Below are 23,112 nucleotides of genomic sequence, written 5' to 3'. Positions count from 1 at the left end.
CGCACATCACCGGGTAAGAGGAGACTTCCATTATAGGGGTTATGCGGGGTCCAAAACTTATTATCCCTGCAGTATGTGAGTACATTCGCTAATATACATTCCGGTCCCCTTCTTTGATGACGATTCTTTGTCATGTGACTGAGCCCGTTGTACTCTATGTAATCGCTGTTCTATTTCTCCTGCTTGTACATAGAGTAAAGCGGGGCCGTCACATGACAAAGAGTCATATCGTCATCAAAGAAGACTGTGCAACTAGACTTCCGGTCCCCCGGCAGCGCTATAAAAATCTATTAAAGCTCATAATCCGCGCCACCGGGGACCGGAATGTATATTAGCGAGTGTACTCACATGCTGCACAGACTACACCGCTAATACATTTTGGTCCCCGCATAACCCCTTAAGAAGAGAACAGTTTTGAGGGTCACCTATCTGTCACCCCACCATCTTTTCATCAAATATACACTATGTATTCAGTCACTGTCCACGTGTTTCCTATAGATGGATCCAGCAGGAAATGGCCAGCAGGGAGATGTGCCAGTCCAGTGAACCCCAAGGATAGACCAGAGAAAAATCACAATGTCCGACAGAGTCATCAGGTATATAGCAAATATCTTAGAAACGACACTGTGACCTGTGGAACCTCTACACATATTGAACGTTAATATGTTTGATTTGTACGTTTAGATTTTTTTTCTTTCTTGATTTATTTCTTTTTTTAGGCTGAAGAACTGGTTATTATTAAAGTTGAAGAGGTGGAAGGGCTAGAGGAAGAAGGAGAGACATTTATCTGGCATGATTGGCAGAATACAGAGGAGGACATTCTCACAGATACCAGTCTAGGTGACTACTAACCACTAAATACAGAAAAGAGGAACATATTGCCCATGTCTAATCCCTGCGTCAGTCTCGTATTCTGCCATCTTCTCTGCCAATGTAAACTAGTGAGGAAAATGCATTTGCCAAATGAGAGGTGGGAAGGAGGAGCCTTCAGTGACATGCACACGCTGCGTATTACGTGCGGAGTTGCCGTGCAGGTTTTCCTGCAGCAAATCCGCAGCGTAATTCAGTACCGGCGAAGGCAAATCAGGTTTCAACTAATCTCATCTACACAAAGCAGAATTTTTCCTGCACATAAATCGCCCTGTGCCGGTGCGTATTTTATAATCTACAGCATGTCAATTTATCTTGTGTTTCTGCCTCACAATTGTATCTGACAAAATTGGGAAAAAAACGCAGCAAAATGTAAAAACCGACCTAAAAACGCATAAAAGAACGGTGCGGATTTGACCTGCCTGTCTTTACCTACCGTTTTGATTCAGATTTCCTGCATCAAATTACGCAATAGCCTAGGCAATTGCTTCCGGCAAAACTACGGGTCCGATGCACAACAGAGAAAATCGGAAACCATGGGCACCGGATCCGTCACCATTGAAATCAATGGCGATGGAAACGGAAACCTCTGGTTTACGTCAGTTTGTGTCTGTTCCTGGTCCCGTTCTGACGGAAACCTCAAACGGAACGTCAGAATGGGACCCCAACGCAGATGTGAACGAGGCCTTAGCCTTGATCCTTTCAATAATAGTGATTTAGAAATATTTGCTTGTTATTGTAAGATGTTTCTGTAGTAAACTTTAATGTTTAAAGATTTTATTTTTCTCGTGCAGATGGATCCATGATCAAGAATACACTGGAGAAATGTCTCATGTTGTCTTCTGATTGTAACATAGACAATGACAAGCCCGCACACAATTCTCCAGGACATTACCCCATTTCTCACAATATAACAGACTCCCATAATGGTAGAATAGCCCATGGAAGTGGTGACAAGTATCAGTGCTCTGAATGCGGGAAATGTTTTACCCAAAACGGGTCTCTTAACGTCCATAAAAGAATCCACACAGGGGAGAAACCCTTCTCTTGTTCAGAATGCGGAAAATTGTTTATGCGTAAATCTGACCTGGTTAGACATTACCGAGTTCACACGGGAGAAAAGCCCTTTGTATGTTCAGTGTGTGGGAAGTGTTTCAGTCAAAAGTCAAAGCTGGTAAGTCATCAACATACCCACACTGGTGAAATTCTCTTCCCATGTCCCGAGTGTGGAAGATGTTTTACAAATCGAGCTATACTTGCAACACATCTGAAATTTCACTCAGGAGAGAACCCATTTCAGTGCTCCGATTGTGGGACGTGTTTTCAGTACAAATCGTATCTTGTTAAACATCAAATAATTCACACCAAGACAAAACCCTTTTCTTGTTCGGAGTGTGGAAAATATTTGACCTGCAAGGGCGCCCTCATCTATCACTTGAGGACACACACAGGGGAGAAACCTTTCTCCTGTTGTGAATGTGGGCGATGTTTTACAAGTAAAGGACACCTTGTCACTCATAAGCGGACCCACACAGGGGAGAAGCCATTTTCACGTGCAAAATGTGGGAAACGTTTTGCCCGTAAGGCAGACATGGCGATACATCAAATCATGCACTCAATCGAGGAGCCGTTTTCATGCTCCAACTGATGAGGAATATTACAGAAATGTCAATCAGAAAATGACTCCTAAGGCATCAATTCTATTTTTGGAACCTATAATGCATAAAAAAAAACTAAATAAAACTCATCTTAATTTATTACACACATGTGGATGTGAATCCATTTTTATCTTGCAACTAATAGTGTTTTTCTTCTCCAGTTTTTCTTCTCCAAATTTAAAGAGGACCCGTCACTTGATCATATAAGTTGAACCAGTCTACTGACCTGATTAGCGCTGTCTCCCTGATTCCAGCGCTGTTTTTCTTTTTTTCCTGGACCCCCACATTCCAGAGATATGGCCACTGTTGTGTTGGCTCCCTATATGCTGTAGTTAGCCAACAAGGCGTGAACTACCCTCAAGCTGCCTCGCGCTGGTTGGTCAGTATCACAGGCAGGGAAGCTAGCCCCACCCCCTTGGCTAACTACAGCAAATTAGCATATAGGGAGCCAACACAACAGTGGGTCATATCTCTATATCAGGAAAAAAAGAAAAACAGCGCTGGAATCAGGGAGACAGCGCTATTCAGGTCAGTAGACCAGTTCACATTATATGACCAGTGACAGGTCCTCTTTAAAGCATCAGCGTGTTAGTATTACAGACCATTTTTGAAAAAAAATCTTTTCTATCTTTATGGTCACCGATAGGGTCCTGATCCACGATCATAATTTAGACATTCAGAAACACCAAACTCGGTAAGTTGCAAAGTGAATACTTCCTTTACCTAGATAGGAGCTTTGTTTTTCTCCAGTTTGTGAAGAAGCTGCGTGACAATGCCCAAAGGAGTGCAAAAATGGCTGCCCATAGTAGTTTTTAGTCCTTTGGAAAAACTTCTTTGCATTGGTCAATAGAGGTCTGCACACATTCGGTATGATTCATGAAAAGTAGTACAAAAGAAAAGTACAGTAGTCGCCCAGAGCCACCAATCAGATTTTAGTTTTCCAAAGATCCTCTGGAATAGGAGAGATGGAATCTGATTGGTTACTGAAGGAAACGACTCCACTTTTCCTCTGCACTACTTTTCATAAACCTCCCCAATTGAATTTGAAGCTTCCAACTTTGATCAATTTTAATGTCCATTTTTTTTCCAAAGGATATTCCGTGGCGAGATTTATTAAGACTGGCGTTTTATACGCCAGCCTTAATAAAGAGTTTACAGGATGTGACACACTTATTAGGCGGTGAACGTCTCTTAATGAATGTTTAGCCTGATTGGAGAGGGGGAAGGTCCGGGGTCCGGTATGGGCCTCTACCTTGTTACGCCTCACAGAGTGAACTCTACGCCAGCCAGGAGCCTTATTCCGCTATCATTTACGCCAGCTTCTGGGGTCAATTATAGTAAATAATTCCCCATATAGAAAAATAATTCCCCACCATGTAACTCTGCTACCTGTCAACTGAAAAGTCATCCGCCAGAGGGAAAAATGTTTCCCCATGGCGAAACACCAGAAAGAGTCACTTGGGAATTACACATGACGGGGGAATTTTTTTCCCTCTGACAGATGACTTTTGAGTTGACAGGTAGCAGAGTTACATGATGGAGAATTATTGACCTTTTTTTTTTTTTTTGCAGCGCAGGGGAGAAAATAGAAGACGGAAGAATACTGTATGTGCCTATATGTTTTTTTTATTTTTTATACTGCTCATTTATTTTTCTTTTTTTCAGGTGTAGCTGGACCCTTTGGACTTTGTCGTAGATTTGTTGGACTATTGCGATAATCTATGTTTTAAAAAAAAAAAAAAAAAAAAAAACATGAAAATTAAAAGGGCTGCGTGGTGGAGTTTTTATTTACATTTTTTTTTCTAATGTCTGTGTTTTATATTGCATTACGCCTTAGTAAAGGCCACTGTCTGGTTGACAGCATCCATTACTAAGGCCGGGCTTAGTGTTACCCAGTAAAAAGGATGCAAATAACCCCCATTATTACCCCGGTACCCATCACCACCATGGGTACAGGGAAGAGCCGGGTACAATCCAGTACCCGACCATCTGAAGCGATGGCCGGGCAATGGGGCAGCCGCAGGCTGGTATCATCGGGCTAGAAAGGGCCAAGAACTGTATCAGCTGTATCCTGGGTCTCCTAAGTGGCCCATCGATGCAGCACTATCAGCCAGTGGAGCTGCTAAGGTCTTAGAACATCAGGGGCACAAGCCCCAAGACATGTTTTACCCCCCAGAAAATGTATATTTGACAGCATATCTATAGGACTATGACCCCTATAGCTATGCCACTGGATAGGGTTATATACAGGGCCCAGCAGACAGTATCACACGTGATAGGCTGAGATAAAGGGAACAGCAGACAGTATCACACATGATAAGATTGGATACAGCGGCTCTGCAGACAGTATCACACATGATAGGCTGAGATAAAGGGAACAGCAGACAGTATCACACATGATAAGATTGGATACAGCGGCTCTGCAGACAGTATCACACATGATAGGCTGAGATAAAGGGAACAGCAGACAGTATCACACATGATAAGATTGGATACAGCCGCTCTGCAGACAGTATCACACATGATAGGCTGAGATAAAGGGAACAGCAGACAGTATCACACATGATAAGATTGGATACAGCGGCTCTGCAGACAGTATCACACATGATAGGCTGAGATAAAGGGAACAGCAGACAGTATCACACATGATAAGATTGGATACAGCCGCTCTGCAGACAGTATCACACATGATAGGCTGAGATAAAGGGAACAGCAGACAGTATCACACATGATAAGATTGGATACAGCCGCTCTGCAGACAGTATCACACATGATAGGCTGAGATAAAGGGAACAGCAGACTATCACACATGATAAGATTGGATACAGCGGCTCTGCAGACAGTATTACACATAATAGGCTTAGATACAGAGGACAGTATCACACATGATAGGCTTGGATATCAGGCCCAACTGACAGTATCACACATGATAGGCTTAGATACAGTCCATGGCCCAAGCAGACAGTATAGCACAGGGTAAGTAGGCTGTGTTCAGACTGAGTTTTTTGCAGGAGGAAAATTCCTCCTGCATTAACTGCTCCAGACGTTTTTTGCACAGTGGTTTGACAAAAACTCGTCAAGGTGTTTTTTTTACCCTTCCTGACTGATTGAAATGGGGTTTTGGAGGCGGAAACCGCCTAAGGATGGGTCATGTCGCTTCTTTTTACCGCGATGCAGTTTCTTTACTCGCGGTAAAAAACCTTGTCTAACTCCCATTGAAATTCAATGGGAGGCATTTTCGGGAGTTTTTTGACGAGTTTTGCGGAGCGGTTTCCGCGCCAAAAAACTGTGTGAACAAGGCCTTAGATACAGGGCCCCAGCAGGTATCTGTGAGTTATTCACTAGCATTTGGTGACATCCACTCAAGCCATTTTGCCTGGCACAGGTCTTTACAGATGTATCTCCATATGCCGGCCACCTGGATACCAACCGGCCACCTGGTATATTGATCGCTGTACACAGGAAGGTGTCATCACCCTCTGAACTACGGACATCTGCAGAAAGCGGCTACAACCAGTGAACTGCTCACATCTGTGACCAACAACCCCTTCTACGTAGACTCCACCAGGAGTTCCCTTATACATTAGATGTTACTCCCACTGGCTGGTTCCAGAATACAACAGCGACTGTAGCGGCAGCATCGTTCCGCTGAGCTCCTCCGAGTTGCCTTCTTTCTTCCACATCTGGTGAGCACAGGTCCCTTGTGGCCCTCACATCCCCTTCTTTCTAACTAACCACCTCAGGAGAGTTTTACTGCGTCTCTTTTTTAGAATCGGTCACACAACGGCCTCCCAAAACCAGGGTGTAGTTTAACCTACAGGTATTTCCAAGCCAGGCCTATAGAGACTACTAGTAGGTGCGCTCCTTTAGTGGTGCTTACACCAAACGTTTTGCACTAACATTATACAGTGCGCTGAAAAACTATTTGCTCCTTACTTGAATTCTATTTTTTTTTATAATCTGTCCCATGTAAATGTTTCACATCATCCAACCTATTTTAATTCCATTCCATTTAATGAGAATAATTCAAAATCTATTTTGCCCATGTGATCAAGTAATTGCCCCCCTAAAGCGAACTGGTTGCACCAACCTTGGTGGTAACAACTGCAATCAAACGTTTGCGATAACTTGCGATGAGTCTTTTACATCTCTGTGGAGGAATTTTGGCGCGCTCGTCTTTGCAGAATTGTTTTTACTTGGTTACATTGGAGGGTTTTCGAGCATGAAGTGCCAATTTAAGGTTTTGCCACAGCATCTCAATGGGATTCAAGTCAGGACTTTGACTCGGCCACCTCAAATTCTTAATTTTGTTTCTGTTGACCCATTCAGACGTGGACTGTCTTGTGGACTTTGGATCTTTGTCCTGCCCCTTGGTGCTGCAGCTAATCTGTGCTCCTTGGGGAGAGGCTCTAAGCAAAACTATTCTCCTTCCTACTCTGGCAGCTGACAACAGTGCCTTATTTTCACAGCAGAAGGAGTCTCCAAAGCTATACCGACATGGAACTGCAGAGGCTCCGCTCCTTTCCTGACAAGCAGGAATGAAAGCTATTTCTATTGGCTGATCTGCAGGTATCAGAAGATTACAATGCAGAGACAAGGTTGTGGGGAGAGTAACTGTGCATGTATGTCCACCAGCATTGAGCTCAGTAGGTGGACGTGCACATTGCTATACACTTTGAACACCCGGAGGCGCCATAAATATGTAAGGTAAATTTCATAAATCTCCACTGGATCATTTTTTTTTTAACAGTAAATGGAAAACATAATTTTTTTAATGATCTTTACAATGTATATGATATTTAATAATGGGACCACTACGTTAAGGGTCTAAAAGTAGTCATGGCGACGTGTCCCTCTATTGTCCAGCAGCCCGGCCTCCTGGGATGACGTTTCATCTCATGTGACTGCTGCAGCCTGTGATTGGCGTCATGAAACGTCATCCGAGGAGGCCGGCCTGGATGGAGAAGTATAAAAAACGGGTAAGTTTAAGCTTTTCTTTTGTTTCAGCTATTCCGTCGCAAAAAAACGCAACATTTGAGATTTGTCGCAAGTTTAACCTCCGCATTGAATTAAATGGGGAAAACCTGCAAGAAAAAAACAGCAATTTCACAGCATAATGCTGCGGATTCATATAAATCCGATTGTTCAAATCTCATACCCTCTACTGCTACTGCATTAGGCCTCATGCACATGGACTTCTATTGGCCACGGGTACCTTCCCGTTTACTTACAGGAAGGTGCCCGAGCCGTTGAATAATATAGAACATGTCCTATTTCGGGCTGTAATAACAGCACGGGCAGCCCATAGAAGTCTATGGGGCTCCCTTAATTACGGGTGGCTACGTGTGTGCAATCACGGGAGCGTTGCTAGGCGACATCAGGGGATAGTCATTGTCCAGGGTGCTGAAAGAGTTAACTGATCGGCAGTAACTCTTTCAGCACCCGGGACAGTGACTACAGGAGTTAATAGTATTAAAAGTTAACTTACCCAGAACTCCCTGCTGCTTGCTCCAGTCCGGCCTCCCGGGATGACGTTTCATCCCATGTGACTGCTGCAGCCAATCACAGGCCAATCACAGGCTGCAGCGGTCACATGGACTGCCGCGTCATCCAGGGAGGACGAACTGGATGTATTTATGGGCACGGGTCCGTAAATACTGGTGGAATATGAGTCAAATACGTGTAACAAAGGACCCGTATTTACGCCAGTATTTACGGGAGGAAAAAAATACGTTTGTGTGCATGAGGCCTTAGGCTGCAGATTTTACGCAATGAAATACGTTGCGAAAAATCTGCAGTATTTATTCTACTAAATGTCTATCCTCAATAGACCGAGATGTGATCCTTAAAAAGTTGTGGTGTAAAGGGGAAATTCGCGTAATAAAGTAAAACAAATAATGTTATTCTCAGACTGTAAAAGAGATCAAAAGCTGAGAGGGTCTTTTTGGAGGTAAAAAGATAACAAAAACGTTGAGTTTTCACTTATATACCCGACAAAGCTAAGAATTATCCATAGAGGTCAGACAGTCGTCTTAGGAGATCCAGTCCTTAGTTACAGCTTGTGACTAATATTTTTTAAACATACATCGAATAATAGCTGGTTTCTGCCGGACAGCTGCCTCCTGTAATGTCCGTGGCTGCGGGCTGTCAGTGCCAACCTCCCCCTGACAGCCGCAGCCACGAGTCGGCAAGCGCTGGCCCCAGCCTCCTCCTCAGGAGACGCCATCTCTTGCATCCACTCACCTCTGACGAACTTTGACCCGTGAGTACCCTGGACTATAAGAGGGGTCCAGCCCCCTAGTTCTATGCCTGAGCGTTGTTGTGTTCCCTAGTTTGTTTATGTGATGGCCTCCTAGTGTGTTTCCTGTTCCAGTCCCTGTCCCTATACCCGTTTCCAGTTTGTGTTCCTAGCAATCCATACTTTCCTGGTCTAGCACTGAGCTGTGCCAAAGTCATGCTGTGCTGCATCCACGTCTGATTTGCTTCACCTCGCCTGACGTTCGCCTGCTACCCAAGTCCCAGCCGAGCCTGCCCTGCTGCTGTCTGAGATGCCACAGGTACCTATAGAACTATAGACCCTCACCTGCTCCCTGTTGGCCAGCTGCCTTACCGCCAAGTCGGTACAGCCCAGTGGGTCCACAGACCCTTCGTGACACCTCCATTGTAATGAATGGAAATCCTAAGAGAAGGGGCTTTGCCTTCTAAACTCTCATGGGCGGTTGTGTGGGTGCATCTACTTAGTGACGGAGTGCCCTCCACTTTGCACTAATCAAAGTAGGCACAAGTAGGTATCGTAGGTATTAATACCCAGACTGACAAGGGAAGAGTTTGTGTATTTCGTATGTCTATTTTTAGTGAACAGAAAAAGAATATTTCTCGCCCCAAAAAATCTGAACACGTGATTACAAGTTTTCTATAACCCCTTAACACAGAATGACGTCCATACAGCTACGTCGACGGAAAAATAAAAATGTTATGGCTCTTGGAATGCAACGATGGAAGAACCAAAAACAATGCTTGGTCCTTAAAGGGGTTGTCCGGGCACGGGGCGGTTTTTAATACGGAGGACCTATGGTCCACAGGATAGGTCCTCAGGATAGGCATGGACATCCGGTGCTCGGAATCAGCCGGAGCCGCTGATCGGTGCCGGGTCTTTATTTATAAAATCTGTTTCCATCTAAGGACGGTGATTTGTCAATTTCCCGTTTAGAGAACATAATCATTCTTTACATCAATGTTCTCCCACAATTGAACATGTCATTTTTGTCTCACTTTTGTGGGATTTTTGATATATATTAAGACTTGTTTTCTGTGCAAAACATTTTCCACAATCTGAGCAGAAAAACGGCTTCTCTCCAGTGTGCGGCGTCCTTTGATGGATGGTCAGATACGTCTTCAATGAAAAACATTTCCCACATTCGGTGCAAGAGAATGGCTTCTCACCTGTGTGGGTTTTCCCATGGTTGACGAGACTTAGTTTATGAGCACAGAGCTTCCCGCAATCAGCACATGGATATGGTTTCTCCCCTCTGTGAACCCTCTGGTGTCTTCTAAGTTTTGATCCACTTCGAAAGCATTTTCCGCATTGTCCACATTGGAACGGCTTATCCTCGGTGTGAGTTTTCTTATGTTTATTCAGATAGGATTTTAGTGGAAAACATTTCCCACACTCAGAACATGAACACATATTATTGTCCTTACAATCTGTACTAGGTGAATTGACGCTCAATCTAATAGAAGAACATTCCTGGTGGTCAGAAGAATCGGATGATAAACCTGCACTAACAACCCTTGGAGAAGTGACGTTTTCTCCTGGAGAACCTTGAGTGACGTTGCCGTTGTCCAGTATACAGACTGGAGATAAAAAGAGACATCCTTCCAAAATATTTTTGCTGTCCTCTCCATCTGTGGGAGCAAATGTGAAGATGTTAAATGTAAAGATCTCTTATCAAAGTGTCAGAGTAGAAAGTTATGACAATGATGATAGATGTCACAGCATTTCCAAGGATGGCAGAAGTCCAAAAGATGATGTTGGCTCCCCGTAGCCCCTACTGGACACTTCACACATAACAAGGCTACCTGATCATGATTGTTTGTATTTGCGTCCTGCAAACAATGGATCCATTGTCCGTTTTTTTGCGGTACGACAGTGTGTCCTCCACATGCGTCCCGTTTGTTCCATAGGTTTGACTTGAATGGGCGAGACCGAGCCACAAATACTGACAGGAACAGGACCTGCTCTGAGTTTTGTGGCCCGGTCCCACTCAAGGATCTGTGAAGAACATGGTAGTGTGCACGGAGCCATAGAAATGAAGGGGTCAGTCTGCCGTCTGTTACAATACGGATAGCACACTGATGAGAAGAACGGTCGTCTGCATGTAGCCAAGGAGAGTTCATAAAAAGGGATTGTTTTAGTCACTGAACAGTTTGTGGTTGTCGCTCACCTGGGTAGATATTGTTAGAAGTTTCTTCCTTATTGCACTTTTGATCCTCCCACACATACGCCTTGTATCCTCCGTCTACATTCTCAACTTTAATATGAATATTTCCCTAAACACTCACATAAAATATTACAAATTATTTCCTCAGTTAATGAGCTGAAATGTAACAAATTATTAGGTAATATTGGCAAAGCATGAAGTGCACATTCACCTTTATGGGATTTGACGAGACTTTGGTTCCACCTACGTGATGACCCTCTGGGACGTTGTGATATTCCTGTGGACAATGCCAGGAAAACACAGAACTGGGACATCTCTCTGATGGATTTCTCTTACTGGATATACCTGTAGGAGACACATACAGTGGAAGACATTGTTTATATGTAGTTATCAGGTGATGGGTGTATCTTGTGGACTGTCAAAAATGCTCTCCTCTTACCCGGTGATGGGGTCTGGTGGTCCTCCATCATGACGTCCCTGCACAGATCCCTCTTACCCGGTGATGTGAGGGGCTTGTGGTCCTCCATCATGACGTCCCTGTACAGATCCCTCTTACCCGGTGATGTGAGGGGCTGGTGGTCCTCCATCATGACGTCCCTGTACAGATCCCTCTTACCCGGTGGTGCACGGTTCCGGTGGTCCTCCATCATGACGTCCTTGTACAGATCCCTCTTACCCGGTGATGTGAGGGGCAGGTGGTCCTCCATCATGACGTCCTTGTACAGATCCCTCTTACCCGTTGATGTGAGGGGCTGGTGGTCCTCCATCATGGCGTCCCTGTACAGATCCTTGTGTTCTTCTATATACTCCCACTCCTCCATGGAGAAATAGACGGAGACATCCTGACATCTTATAGGAACCTGACACACAATGAGACAGTCATCATCCCGACACCTTCATAGCGTTACTATATAATGTCCCAGCATTCTGGTAGTCCTCACCTCTCCAGTCAGCAGATGAATGATCTTGTTGGTGAGTTCTAGGATCTTCTGCTCGTTGTTTCTCTTAGGTATCAGTGAAGGCTCCGTGATGGTACTGGTCCATCCTCCAGACATGTAGGGACATCTTTAACCAAACAAAGAAAGGATCATGGAGTCTTTAAGTCAAAATGTATAAATATATAATCTTTTTATTGCACAACAAAATTATACAGGTAGTAAATATAAGTTTCTAAAAATGAATCACAAATAAAAGCATGGCCGCCAAACAAGAGTCAATTATTCACCAAAAGAAGTCATATTGTTATGAACTTATTGGATTACACCTCAAGACGAAAATGCATATAGCATGGTGTGAATATGGTAAGATATACTGGCTACGAAATGAGGTGTTCTACTGTTTAGGAATGGATAGGAAGGATGTTAGTACCATACATTGGAATTAAAGTTGTAACAAGACCAATGAGGAATATTGTATCCGAAATAGAGCTCATACATTAGTAAATACTAAGTGTGATTAATATATATAGAGCAACAAGAACAGCGAGCGATGAATAACAGAGTACTAACCCATGTGGCTGAGACTCAGAGAATGGCGACCGGCCCCAACGCGTTTCGGCTTCCGCCTATCTATCAGAAGTTTAGTCCAGATGGGCCTGTGCTGTCTATACGTGTCTGCAGGAACATGATCAAAAGATAGTCTCTTGGTTATGGCCATGTCAACTTCCAGCAGACGGTGAGTAATGGTCATTACATTGTGATATGTACCCGGTAATGTAATAAGTGGTGAAATATGACACCCGGACCCCACACCGATCAGCTGTTCGGGCTGCATCCGGGCACCGGATGTTATGCTGGGCATGCAGTGCTTCATACACTGTATAACGGCCGTGCTGCAGAACTGCAGCTCCAGTCACATTCACGGCCGCTATACTGTGAGCCATCTGCTTCCGGAACGGACCCCCATCAATGATATACCAATGACCTATCCTGTGGAAAGGTCATCAGTATGAAAAACCGCCCCCTGCCCGGACAACCCCTTTAATTCTGGAGCACTGAACTCTCTTTAGCCATGGGAACCTTCCAGTATTACACTTGGAGATCTCTGACCAAAAATGGAGCCAACTCAACGTTCTGTAAACAAGTCAACTTTATGGTCCAGTCAGGTAATGTCCTTGTCAGAGGTTATAATGTTGTCGGTCATTATAATGCCTGAACTGAAGTGTCCACATCTCACCTGACCCAGCTCCTCTCCAGACACTGATACATTCAACATGCTCAGAACTGACGCTGTGCCGAGAAAATCCTGACAATCCACCAAAAACTTTCACCAAATATTTGTTCTCAATGCCAGATTAGGGGCCGTTCACATATGACCGTTGCTCCTGTCAGTTTCCCTCCGGCGTGTTGCAGAACAGTCGGAGTGAAACTGATGCTAGAACGGATCCCATAGCTTTCTATGTGATCTGTCCTGGCACAGGAAACATCAGTTGTGGCTCCGTACAGTGATAGACCAGTGCAGGAACCAGGATCCAAAAACGTTACCTGCAGTGTTTTTTGGTCTGGCTCCCAGGATGTCCGGCGCCGTATCCAATCTATTTTAACAGTGGCCTGATGAACACCAGGTGCTGCCGCATCCACCTACCAGCAGCACCTGGCGGAAAGGTGGCCGGGGGTATGTCCCGCTGTCAACTGTATCTGCATCCTCAGGACGCAGATAGAGTTGAACCCAATTCTGAAGAACCATCAGCTCCCTGCTTCAGAATTAGTTCAGAGCGGAGAAGCAGAGGGAGCTCCTCCGCTTGCTGAGGACTCTCTGGCCAAAGCGCTACCTACGGGGAAGCCCTTGACGTCACTGTCCATATATGGACAGTGACGTCAGTGGCTACTGATTGGCCGGAATCCCCGTTGCCGATGATCTTGGCTCCAAGAGGAAACCCCTGAGGTTAATGTCCATATTTGGACATTGGCCAGGGATTCCGCTCCAGGAAGAGATCCTGACGTCAGAGTCGGCAAGGGGATTCCACTCAAGGAGTAGACACTGACGTCACTGTCCATATATAGACAGTAGCGTCAGGGGGTCCTTCTTGAGGCAATCTCCGGCCACAGCATTGGTAATGCTGCGGCCGGGGATTCCGTTTAGGGAGTAACCCCTGACGCCACTGTCCATATATGCTAGAGGGAGCTTGAGTGGCACTATCTACAGGAGAAGGGGGTTAGCGCTATATGTATCCGGTGCTATCTACAGGGGGGCGCTGTGTGGCACAATCTACAGTGGGCGCTGTGTGGCGTTATCTACAGGGGGGTGTGGCATTATCTACAGGAGGGGTGTGACATTTTCAGACCCTAGATGACCTTTTTGGTGGACCATTATGGTAAAAACTGATGTTAAAAACGGATGACAACTAACGACAACTGATGGTTTTGTAGTGAAAATTGTGAAAAAGTCTGATGCAACTGATACATTTTGTTAATCGGTTTTTGCATCAGTTGTAATCACTTGAGACAAAAAAACTGATGATGATGCAATTGATAAATGTGAACGCACCATTAGATGGAATTTCAAACAATGTAACAGTGGCCATCAGCTGTTAATCAACTGTTATGGGGGACTTTGACTGTTGCTGTTATGTGGGCACTGTGACTGTCACTGTTAGGGGAGCACTATGGCTGTCACTTTCCTGGGGGAGAGTTGGTTGTCCCTGTTATGGAGGACTTTGGCTGTTGCTGTTATGTGGGCACTGTAACTGTCAAAGTCCTCCATAACAGGGACAACCAACTCTCCCCAGAACAGTGACAGCCATAGTGCTCCCATAACAGTAACAGTCAGGCTGGATTCACACGAGCACATTACGTCCGTAATGGACGCAACGTATTTCGGCCACTAATCCCGGACCGAACACACTGCAGGGAGCCGGGCTCCTAGCATCATAGTTATGTACGACGCTAGGAGTCCCTGCCTCGCTGCGGGACAACTGTCCCGTACTGTAATCATGTTTTCAGTACGGGACAGTAGTTCCACGGAGAGGCAGGAACTCCTAGCATCGTACATCACTATGATGCTAGGAGCCCGGCTCCCTGCAGTGTGTTCGGTCCGGGATTAGCGCCCGAATTACGTTCCGTCCATTACGGACGTAATGTGCTCATGTGAATCCAGCCTCACAGTGCCCACATAACAGCAACAGTCAATGTTATGGGAGCACTATGGCTGTCACTGTTCTGGGGGCCCTTGACTGTTGCTGTCATGTGGGCACTGTGACCGTCACTGTAAGGGTATGTGCACACGACCTATTTTCAGACGTAATGGAGGCGTTTTATGCCTCGAATTACGGCTGAAAAGACGGCTCCAATACGTCAGCAAACATCTGCCCATTGCCTGCAATGGGTTTTACGATGTTCTGTTCCCACGAGGTGTAATTTTACGCGTCGCTGTCAAAATACGGCGCGTAAAATTATGCCCGCGTCAAAGAAGTGCAGGACACTTCTCCGAATGTATTTGGAGCCGTTTTTCCTGAAGAACAGCTCCAATTACGTCCGTAAAAGACGCCGCGAAAAATGCGAGTTCATGCAAAAACGTCTGAAATTCAGAAGCTGTTTTCTTCTGAAAACAGCACCGTAATTTCATACGTATTTTGCGCTGTCGTGTGAACATACCCTTAGGGTATGTTCTTACGGTCTATTTTTGGCCGTTTTTCCGGCTGTAAACGTCCGAAAAGCGTCCGGAAGATCGGAAGTAGAAACATTGATTTCAAAACGGCGTTCTGTTCCGACAGAGCGTTTTTTTCCGCGTAAAATAACGGTCGCGAAAAAGAAGTGCAGGTCACTTCTTGGGACGTTTTTGGAGCCGTTTTTCATTGACTCTAGCGAAAAAAGCTTAAAAAACGTCTGAAAATCAGGAGCAGTTTTCAAGGAAAAATAGCTCTTGATTTTCAGACGTTTTTTGAGCCACTCGCGTTTTTCGCTGTGTTTTTGTGGCCGTTTTTGGAGCTGTTTTCAATAGAGTCAATGAAAAACGGCTCCAAAAACGTCCCAAGAAGTGACCTGCACTTCTTTTGACGAGCCGTCATTTTAAGCGCCGTATTTTGACAGCGACGCGTAAAATTGCACCTTGTCTGAACAGAACATCGTAAAACCCATTGCAAGCCACGGGCAGATGTTTGTAGGCGTAATGGAGCCGGTTTTTCAGGCGTAAATCGAGGCGTATTTTGTAGGCTGCCCTCTCCATTACTCTACCCTCCGTTGTTTTGACGCGCGTAAAAAACGCATGCCATACGCGCGTTAAATACGCTATCACGCTGCCCAAACGGATGCCACACGCAACTCCAACGCAACCGAAACGGCGCGTTTTTCACGCGCGCAAAAACGCAATGTTCGTGTGAATCCAGCCTAAGGGTGCGTTCACATATATCAATTGCATCATCATCAGTTTTTTTGTCTCAAGTGATTACAACTGATGCAAAAACCGATTAAAAAAATGTATCAGTTGCATCAGACTTTTTCACAATTTTCACTACAAAACCATCAGTTGTCGTTAGTTGTCATCCGTTTTTAACATCAGTTTTTACCACAATGGTCCACCAAAAAGGTCGTCTAGGGTATGAAAATGTCACACCCCTCCTGTAGATAATGCCACACAGCGCCCACAGTAGATTGTGCCACACAGCGCCCCCCTGTAGATAGCACCGTATACATATAACACTAACCCCCTTCTCCTGTAGATAGCGCCACTCAAGATACCTCTAGCATACATGGACAGTGGCGTCAGGGGTTACTCCCTAAACGGAATCCCCGGCCGCAGCATTACCAATGCTGTGGCCGGGGATTGCCTCAAGAAGGACCCCCTGACGCCACTGTCCATATATGGACAGTGACGTCAGTGTCTACTCCTTGAGTGGAATCCCCTTGCCGACTCTGACATCAGGATCTCTTCCTGGAGCGGAATCCCTGGCCAATGTCCAAATACGGACATTAACCTCAGGGGTTTCCTCTTGGAGCCAAGATCATCGGCAACGGGGATTCCGGCCAATCAGTAGCCACTGACGTCACTGTCCATATATGGACAGTGACGTCAAGGGCTTCCCCGTAGGTAGCGCTGTGGCCAGAGAGTCCTCAGCAAGCGGAGGAGCTCCCTCTGCTTCTCCGCTCTGAACTTATTCTAAAGCAGGGAGCTGATGGTTCTTCAGAATTGGGTTCAACTCTATCTGCGTCCTGAGGATGCAGATACAGTTGACAGCGGGACATACCCCCGGCCACCTTTCCGCCGGGTGCTGCTGGTAGGTGGATGCGGCAGCACCTGGTGTTCATCCGGCCACAGTTCAAATAGATAGGATACGGCGCCAGTCATCCTGGGAGCCAGACCAAAAAACACTGCAGGTAAGGTTTTTGGATCCTGGTTCCTGCACTGGTCTATCACTGTACGGAGCCACAACTGATGTTCCCTGTGCCAGGACAGATCACATAGAAAGCTATGGGATCCGTTCTAGCATTAGTTTCACTCCGGCTGTTCTGCAACACGCCGGAGGGAAACTGACAGGAGCAACGGTCATATGTGAACGGCCCCTAATCTGGCATTGATAAAAAATATTTGGTGAAAGTTTTTGGTGGATTGTCAGGATTTTCTCGGCACAGCGTCAGTTCTGAGCATGTTGAAGGTATCGGTGTCTGGAGAGGAGCTGGGTCAGGTGAGATGTGGACACTTCAGTTCAGGCATTATAATGACCGACAACATTATAACCTCTGACAAGGACATTACCTGACTGGACCATAAAGTTGACTTGTTTACAGAACGTTGAGTTGGCTCCATTTTTGGTCAGAGATCTTCAAGTGTAATACTGGAAGGTTCCCACGGCTAAAGAGAGTTCAGTGCTCCAGAATTAAAGGGGTTGTCCGGGCAGGGGGCAGTTTTTCATACTGATGACCTTTCCATAGGATAGGTCATCGGTATATCAATGATGGGGGTCCGTTCCGGAAGCAGATGGCTCACAGTATAGCGGCCGTGAATGTGACTAGAGCTGCAGTTCTGCAGCACGGCCGCTATACAGTGTATGAAGCATTGCATGCCCAGCATAACATCCGGTGCCCGGATGCAGCCCGAACAGCTGATCGGTGTGGGGTCCGGGTGTCATATTTCACCACTTATTACATTACCGGGTACATATCACAATGTAATGACCATTACTCACCGTCTGCTGGAAGTTGACATGGCCATAACCAAGAGACCATCTTTTGATCATGTTCCTGCAGACACGTATAGACAGTTCAGGCCCATCTGGACTAAACTTCTGATAGATAGAGGAAGGCCATAGGATATTGGCTGTTACTGTGCGGATCTCCACTGAAGAAGTAACGGAATATTATCATCACACAAAGTGATGGCATATCGTTGGGTTATGCCATCATTTTGCCATCGGTAGAAGTTTTACTGCCATATGAACCCTCGTTCTCGATCATTGCCCTTTTGCGGCTTTAACAGTCTCTACTCTTCTGGGAAGGCTTGCCACAAGATTTTGTAGTGTGACTTCACAGATGCTTTTTTTGGCTGAATGGGCACAAATTCCCACAGACAAGCACTGATATTGGATGAGTAGGTTTTGCTCACAACCCGTGTTATAATTCATCCCAAAGGTGTTGGATGGTCCTTTGTGCAGGCCACACGAGTCCCTATGCAACAAACTCATCAAACCATGTCTTTATGGACCTTGCTTACAGGGGCGCAGTAATGCTGGGACAGGAAAGGTCCTTCCCCAGTAGACACTATGTATTACTGTAGGTAACGTTCAGAGGCCCAGATTCACCCATCAGACTACCAGATAACAAGACGTCATCACTCTAGAGAACGACGTGCTTTACACCTCTCCAACTGACGCCTGGCATTGTGCAGGGGGATCTAAGGAAATCCATTTCATGAAGCTCCTGACACACAGTTCTTGTTCTGCGCCACGTTTAAAGCCACTGATCTCTTCAGTACGACCCATACTACTAGCAATGTTTCTCTGGAGATTGCATGGCTGTGGGCTTGATTTTATGCACCTGTTTGCAATGCGTGAAGCTGAAACAGCTCAATGCGTGAAGCTCAATAATTAGGTGGGGAGTTCACGTACTTTTATCCATATAGTATTGTCTCTCACCTCCCACATGCTGTATTTTCTCCTTACTGCCAAAAGACACGGAACTAGAAATTAAAGAAGAGCTCCAGTGGAAGCACAACTTTCCATGTCTGCACCCCCACCTGACTGTATATATCACTCTACACTTCTTTTATGTATACTGCACTTACTTTTTGAACTCCTGCCTTGTCCGTGCTTTAAAAAAGCCTCCGTCTTGATTCTTAGATTTTCCCAGCTTTCTCTTCCTCTCTGCTTTGCTATCAATCACATGACCAGCTAAAGACCATATAATTTCTTTATGCTGGGGGACACTGTGATTATTATTCTCTCTATATTCTTCTAAATAAGCTGAGAAACCATAAGTATACAGACAGGGAGGCTGCACTATATTCTTCTACACCTGTGTGACAGGAACCTGTCTAAGTATCAGTGGCAGTTGATGATAGAAGTTTCTGTTTCCCCCTGTGTATAACTAGTGCGGTACAGGAACTGCTGAAGCCTGTGATGGGTGACACATAGATCTCCGGAGACCCAAGTAGAGAAAGTAGTCACCGAGCCGGATTCACACTGCTGCTAAGCAACCGTCCCGGTCTGATATATAGAGATAAATAACAGGTGAGAGACCGACACATGGAATACCAGAATGCAGCACATGGGAGAGGTCAGTTTTGGCCGGAGTGTCCCTTTAACATTTCATAATTATATCATCTAGTTATCATCTCTTTATTTGTAGATCTCATTCGAAACCATCTACACGTCATTGTTCTTTGTGATGGATAAGGGACACATAACGGAGAAGATACTGAACGTCACCCTGGAGATAATCTACCTTCTTACCGGGGAGGTAAAATAATCCGGGACTCATGTATATGTCCTTTCTCTTATCTTTTTATCCTATGGACAATATTATAGAAAAAGCAAAAGACCACGTCATCATAATTGATTTGTAAATATAAATGCTGTAACAAATCTTCTCTGGTGCATAGATATTTATTTTAATACAATGATAGCGCCCCCTAGCATTTTGACTGCCCCCCTAATTCTGCTTCCACCTTCCTAAACAGTCCGCGGTGGACACGCATTACAAAAGTTATGATTTTTGGAATGGTGGGAGGTAAAAACGAAAATTGAAAAAAACGAAAATAGGCTGTTCATTAAGGGGTTAATAACCTATCATTCACCTGTTCTATACCTGGACTGAGTTACCTGGTGGTGGTTACATTCAGTTATCCTTTGGATGCATTACTATGGACTGATCTGTGGGCTACAACATAAGGTGTCTTAGCCTGGGGACTGTGTTGCTCGCTCTGCAGGCGGGGTGTTGCGGTGGCACTGGTTGCCATGTGGTGCGGCACCTAATAGATTAGGGACCCACTTAAAAGAAGTCGCCATGAGGAGGCAGGTTGGCTTATACGATCAAAATGTTTACTAAGAACTTCCTGTTCATTTTGATTCTCTTGTATGTTCCATCTCGATATCCAGGATTGTTCAGTAGTGAAGAAGACATCTGGTGACTCTCTATCCCCCAACAGATGTCCCTACATGTCTGGAGGATGGACCAGTACCATCACGGAGCCTTCACTGATACCTAAGAGAAACAATGAGCAGAAAATCCTAGAACTCACCAACAAGATCATTCATCTGCTGACCGGAGAGGTGAGGACTACCGGGAATGCTGGGACATTATATAGTGACGCTATGAAGGTGTCGGGGTGATGACTGTATCATTGTGTATCAGGTTCCTATAAGATGTCAGGATGTCTCCGTCTATTTCTCCATGGAAGAGTGGGAGTATATAGAAGAACACAAGGATCTGTACAGGGACGCCATGATGGAGGACCAGCGGCCCCTCACATCACCGGGTAAGAGGGATCTGTGCAGGGACGTCATGATGGAGGACCACCGGCCCCTCACATCACCGGGTAAGAGGGATCTGTACAGGGACGTCATGATCGAGGACCACCGGAACCGTGCACCACCGGGTAAGAGGGATCTGTACAAGGACGTCATGATGGAGGATCACCAGCCCCTCACATCACCGGGTAAGAGGGATCTGTATAGGGACGTCATGATGGAGGACCACCGGCCCCTCACATCACCGGGTAAGAGGGATCTGTACAAGGACGTCATGATGGAGGATCACCAGCCCCTCACATCACCGGGTAAGAGGGATCTGTACAAGGACGACATGATGGAGGAGCACCGGCCCCTCACATCACCGGGTAAGAGGGATCTGTACAAGGACGTCATGATGGAGGATCACCAGCCCCTCACATCACCGGGTAAGAGGAATCTGTACAGGGACGTCATGATGGAGGACCACCAGACCCCATCACCGGGTAAGAGGAGAGCATTTTTGACAGTCCACAAGATACACCCATCACCTGATAACTACATATAAACAATGTCTTCCACTGTATGTGTCTCCTACAGGTATATCCAGTAAGAGAAATCCATCAGAGAGATGTCCCAGTTCTGTGTTTTCCTGGGATTGTCCACAGGAATATCACAACGTCCCAGAGGGTCATCACGTAGGTGGAACCAAAGTCTCGTCAAATCCCATAAAGGTGAATGTGCACTTCATGCTTTGCCAATATTACCTAATAATTTGTTACATTTCAGCTCATTAACTGAGGAAATAATTTGTCATATTTTATGTGAGTGTTTAGGGAAATATTCATATTAAAGTTGAGAATGTAGACGGAGGATACAAGGCGTATGTGTGGGAGGATCAAAAGTGCAATAAGGAAGAAACTTCTAACAATATCTACCCAGGTGAGCGACAACCACAAACTGTTCAGTGACTAAAACAATCTCTTTTTATGAACTCTCCTTGGCTACATGCAGACGACCGTTCTTCTCGTCAGTGTGCTATCCGTATTGTAACGGACGGCAGACTGACCCCTTCATTTCTATGGCTCCGTGCACACTACCATGTTCTTCACAGATCCTTGAGTGGGACCGGGCCACAAAACTCAGAGCAGGTCCTGTTCCTGTCAGTATTTGTGGCTCGGTCTCGCCCATTCAAGTCAAACCTATGGAACAAACGGGACGCATGTGGAGGACACACTGTCGTACCGCAAAAAAACGGACAATGGATCCATTGTTTGCAGGACGCAAATACAAACAATCATGAGCAGGTAGCCTTGGTATGTGAGAAGTGTCCGGTAGGGGCTACGAGGAGCCAACATCATCTTTTGGACTCCTGCCATCCTTGGAAATGCTGTGACATCTATCATCATTGTCATAACTTTCTACTCTGACACTTTGATAAGAGATCTTTACATTTAACATCTTCACATTTGCTCCCACAGATGGAGAGGACAGCAAAAATATTTTGGAAGGATGTCTCTTTTTATCTCCAGACTGTATACTGGACAACGGCAACGTCACTCAAGGTTCTCCAGGAGAAAACGTCACTTCTCCAAGGGTTGTTAGTGCAGGTTTATCATCCGATTCTTCTGACCACCAGGAATGTTCTTCTATTAGATTGAGCGTCAATTCACCTAGTACAGATTGTAAGGACAATAATATGTGTTCATGTTCTGAGTGTGGGAAATGTTTTCCACTAAAATCCTATCTGAATAAACATCAGAAAACTCACACCGTGGATAAGCCGTTCCAATGTGGACAATGCGCAAAATGGTTTCGAAGTGGATCAAAACTTAGAAGACACCAGAGGGTTCACACAGGGGAGAAATCATATCTATGTGCTGATTGCGGGAAGCTCTTTGCTCATAAACTAAGTCTCGTCAACCATGGGAAAACCCACACAGGTGAGAAGCCATTCTCTTGCACCGAATGTGGGAAATGTTTTTCATTGAAGACGTATCTGACCATCCATCAAAGGACGCACACTGGAGAGAAGCCGTTTTTCTGCTCAGATTGTGGAAAATGTTTTGCACAGAAAACAAGTCTTAATATACATGAAAAATGCCACAAAAGTGAGACAAAAATGACATGTTCAATTGTGGGAGAACATTGATGTAAAGAATGATTATGTTCTCTAAACGGGAAATTGACAAATCACCGTCCTTAGATGGAAACAGATTTTATAAATAAAGACCCGGCACCGATCAGCGGCTCCGGCTGATTCCGA

General features: G+C 45.4%; 2 protein-coding genes across 2 annotated transcripts; both read left to right on the top strand.

Annotated features, from left to right (window-relative positions):
• Positions 1-1,616: 1,616 nt before the first annotated feature.
• Positions 1,617-23,112, top strand: LOC142720723 (uncharacterized). The gene is made up of 2 exons (XM_075848814.1): positions 1,617-2,502; positions 22,551-23,112. Exons 1-2 carry the CDS (start codon positions 1,673-1,675, stop codon positions 22,996-22,998), a joined length of 1,278 nt encoding a protein of 425 aa, XP_075704929.1. The 5' UTR covers positions 1,617-1,672; the 3' UTR covers positions 22,999-23,112.
• On the top strand, positions 20,500-22,056 carry LOC142720720 (uncharacterized). Its single transcript, XM_075848812.1, has 3 exons — positions 20,500-20,669; positions 20,752-21,352; positions 21,447-22,056. The coding sequence occupies exons 1-3, from the start codon at positions 20,556-20,558 to the stop codon at positions 21,641-21,643; spliced, it is 912 nt and encodes a 303-aa protein (XP_075704927.1). The 5' UTR covers positions 20,500-20,555; the 3' UTR covers positions 21,644-22,056.

The sequence above is a fragment of the Rhinoderma darwinii genome, unplaced genomic scaffold (assembly GCF_050947455.1).
Source record: "Rhinoderma darwinii isolate aRhiDar2 unplaced genomic scaffold, aRhiDar2.hap1 Scaffold_501, whole genome shotgun sequence".
NCBI lineage: Eukaryota > Metazoa > Chordata > Amphibia > Anura > Rhinodermatidae > Rhinoderma > Rhinoderma darwinii.
Note: the sequence above shows the minus strand (reverse complement) of the source record. Positions and strands in the feature narration are given on the sequence as shown.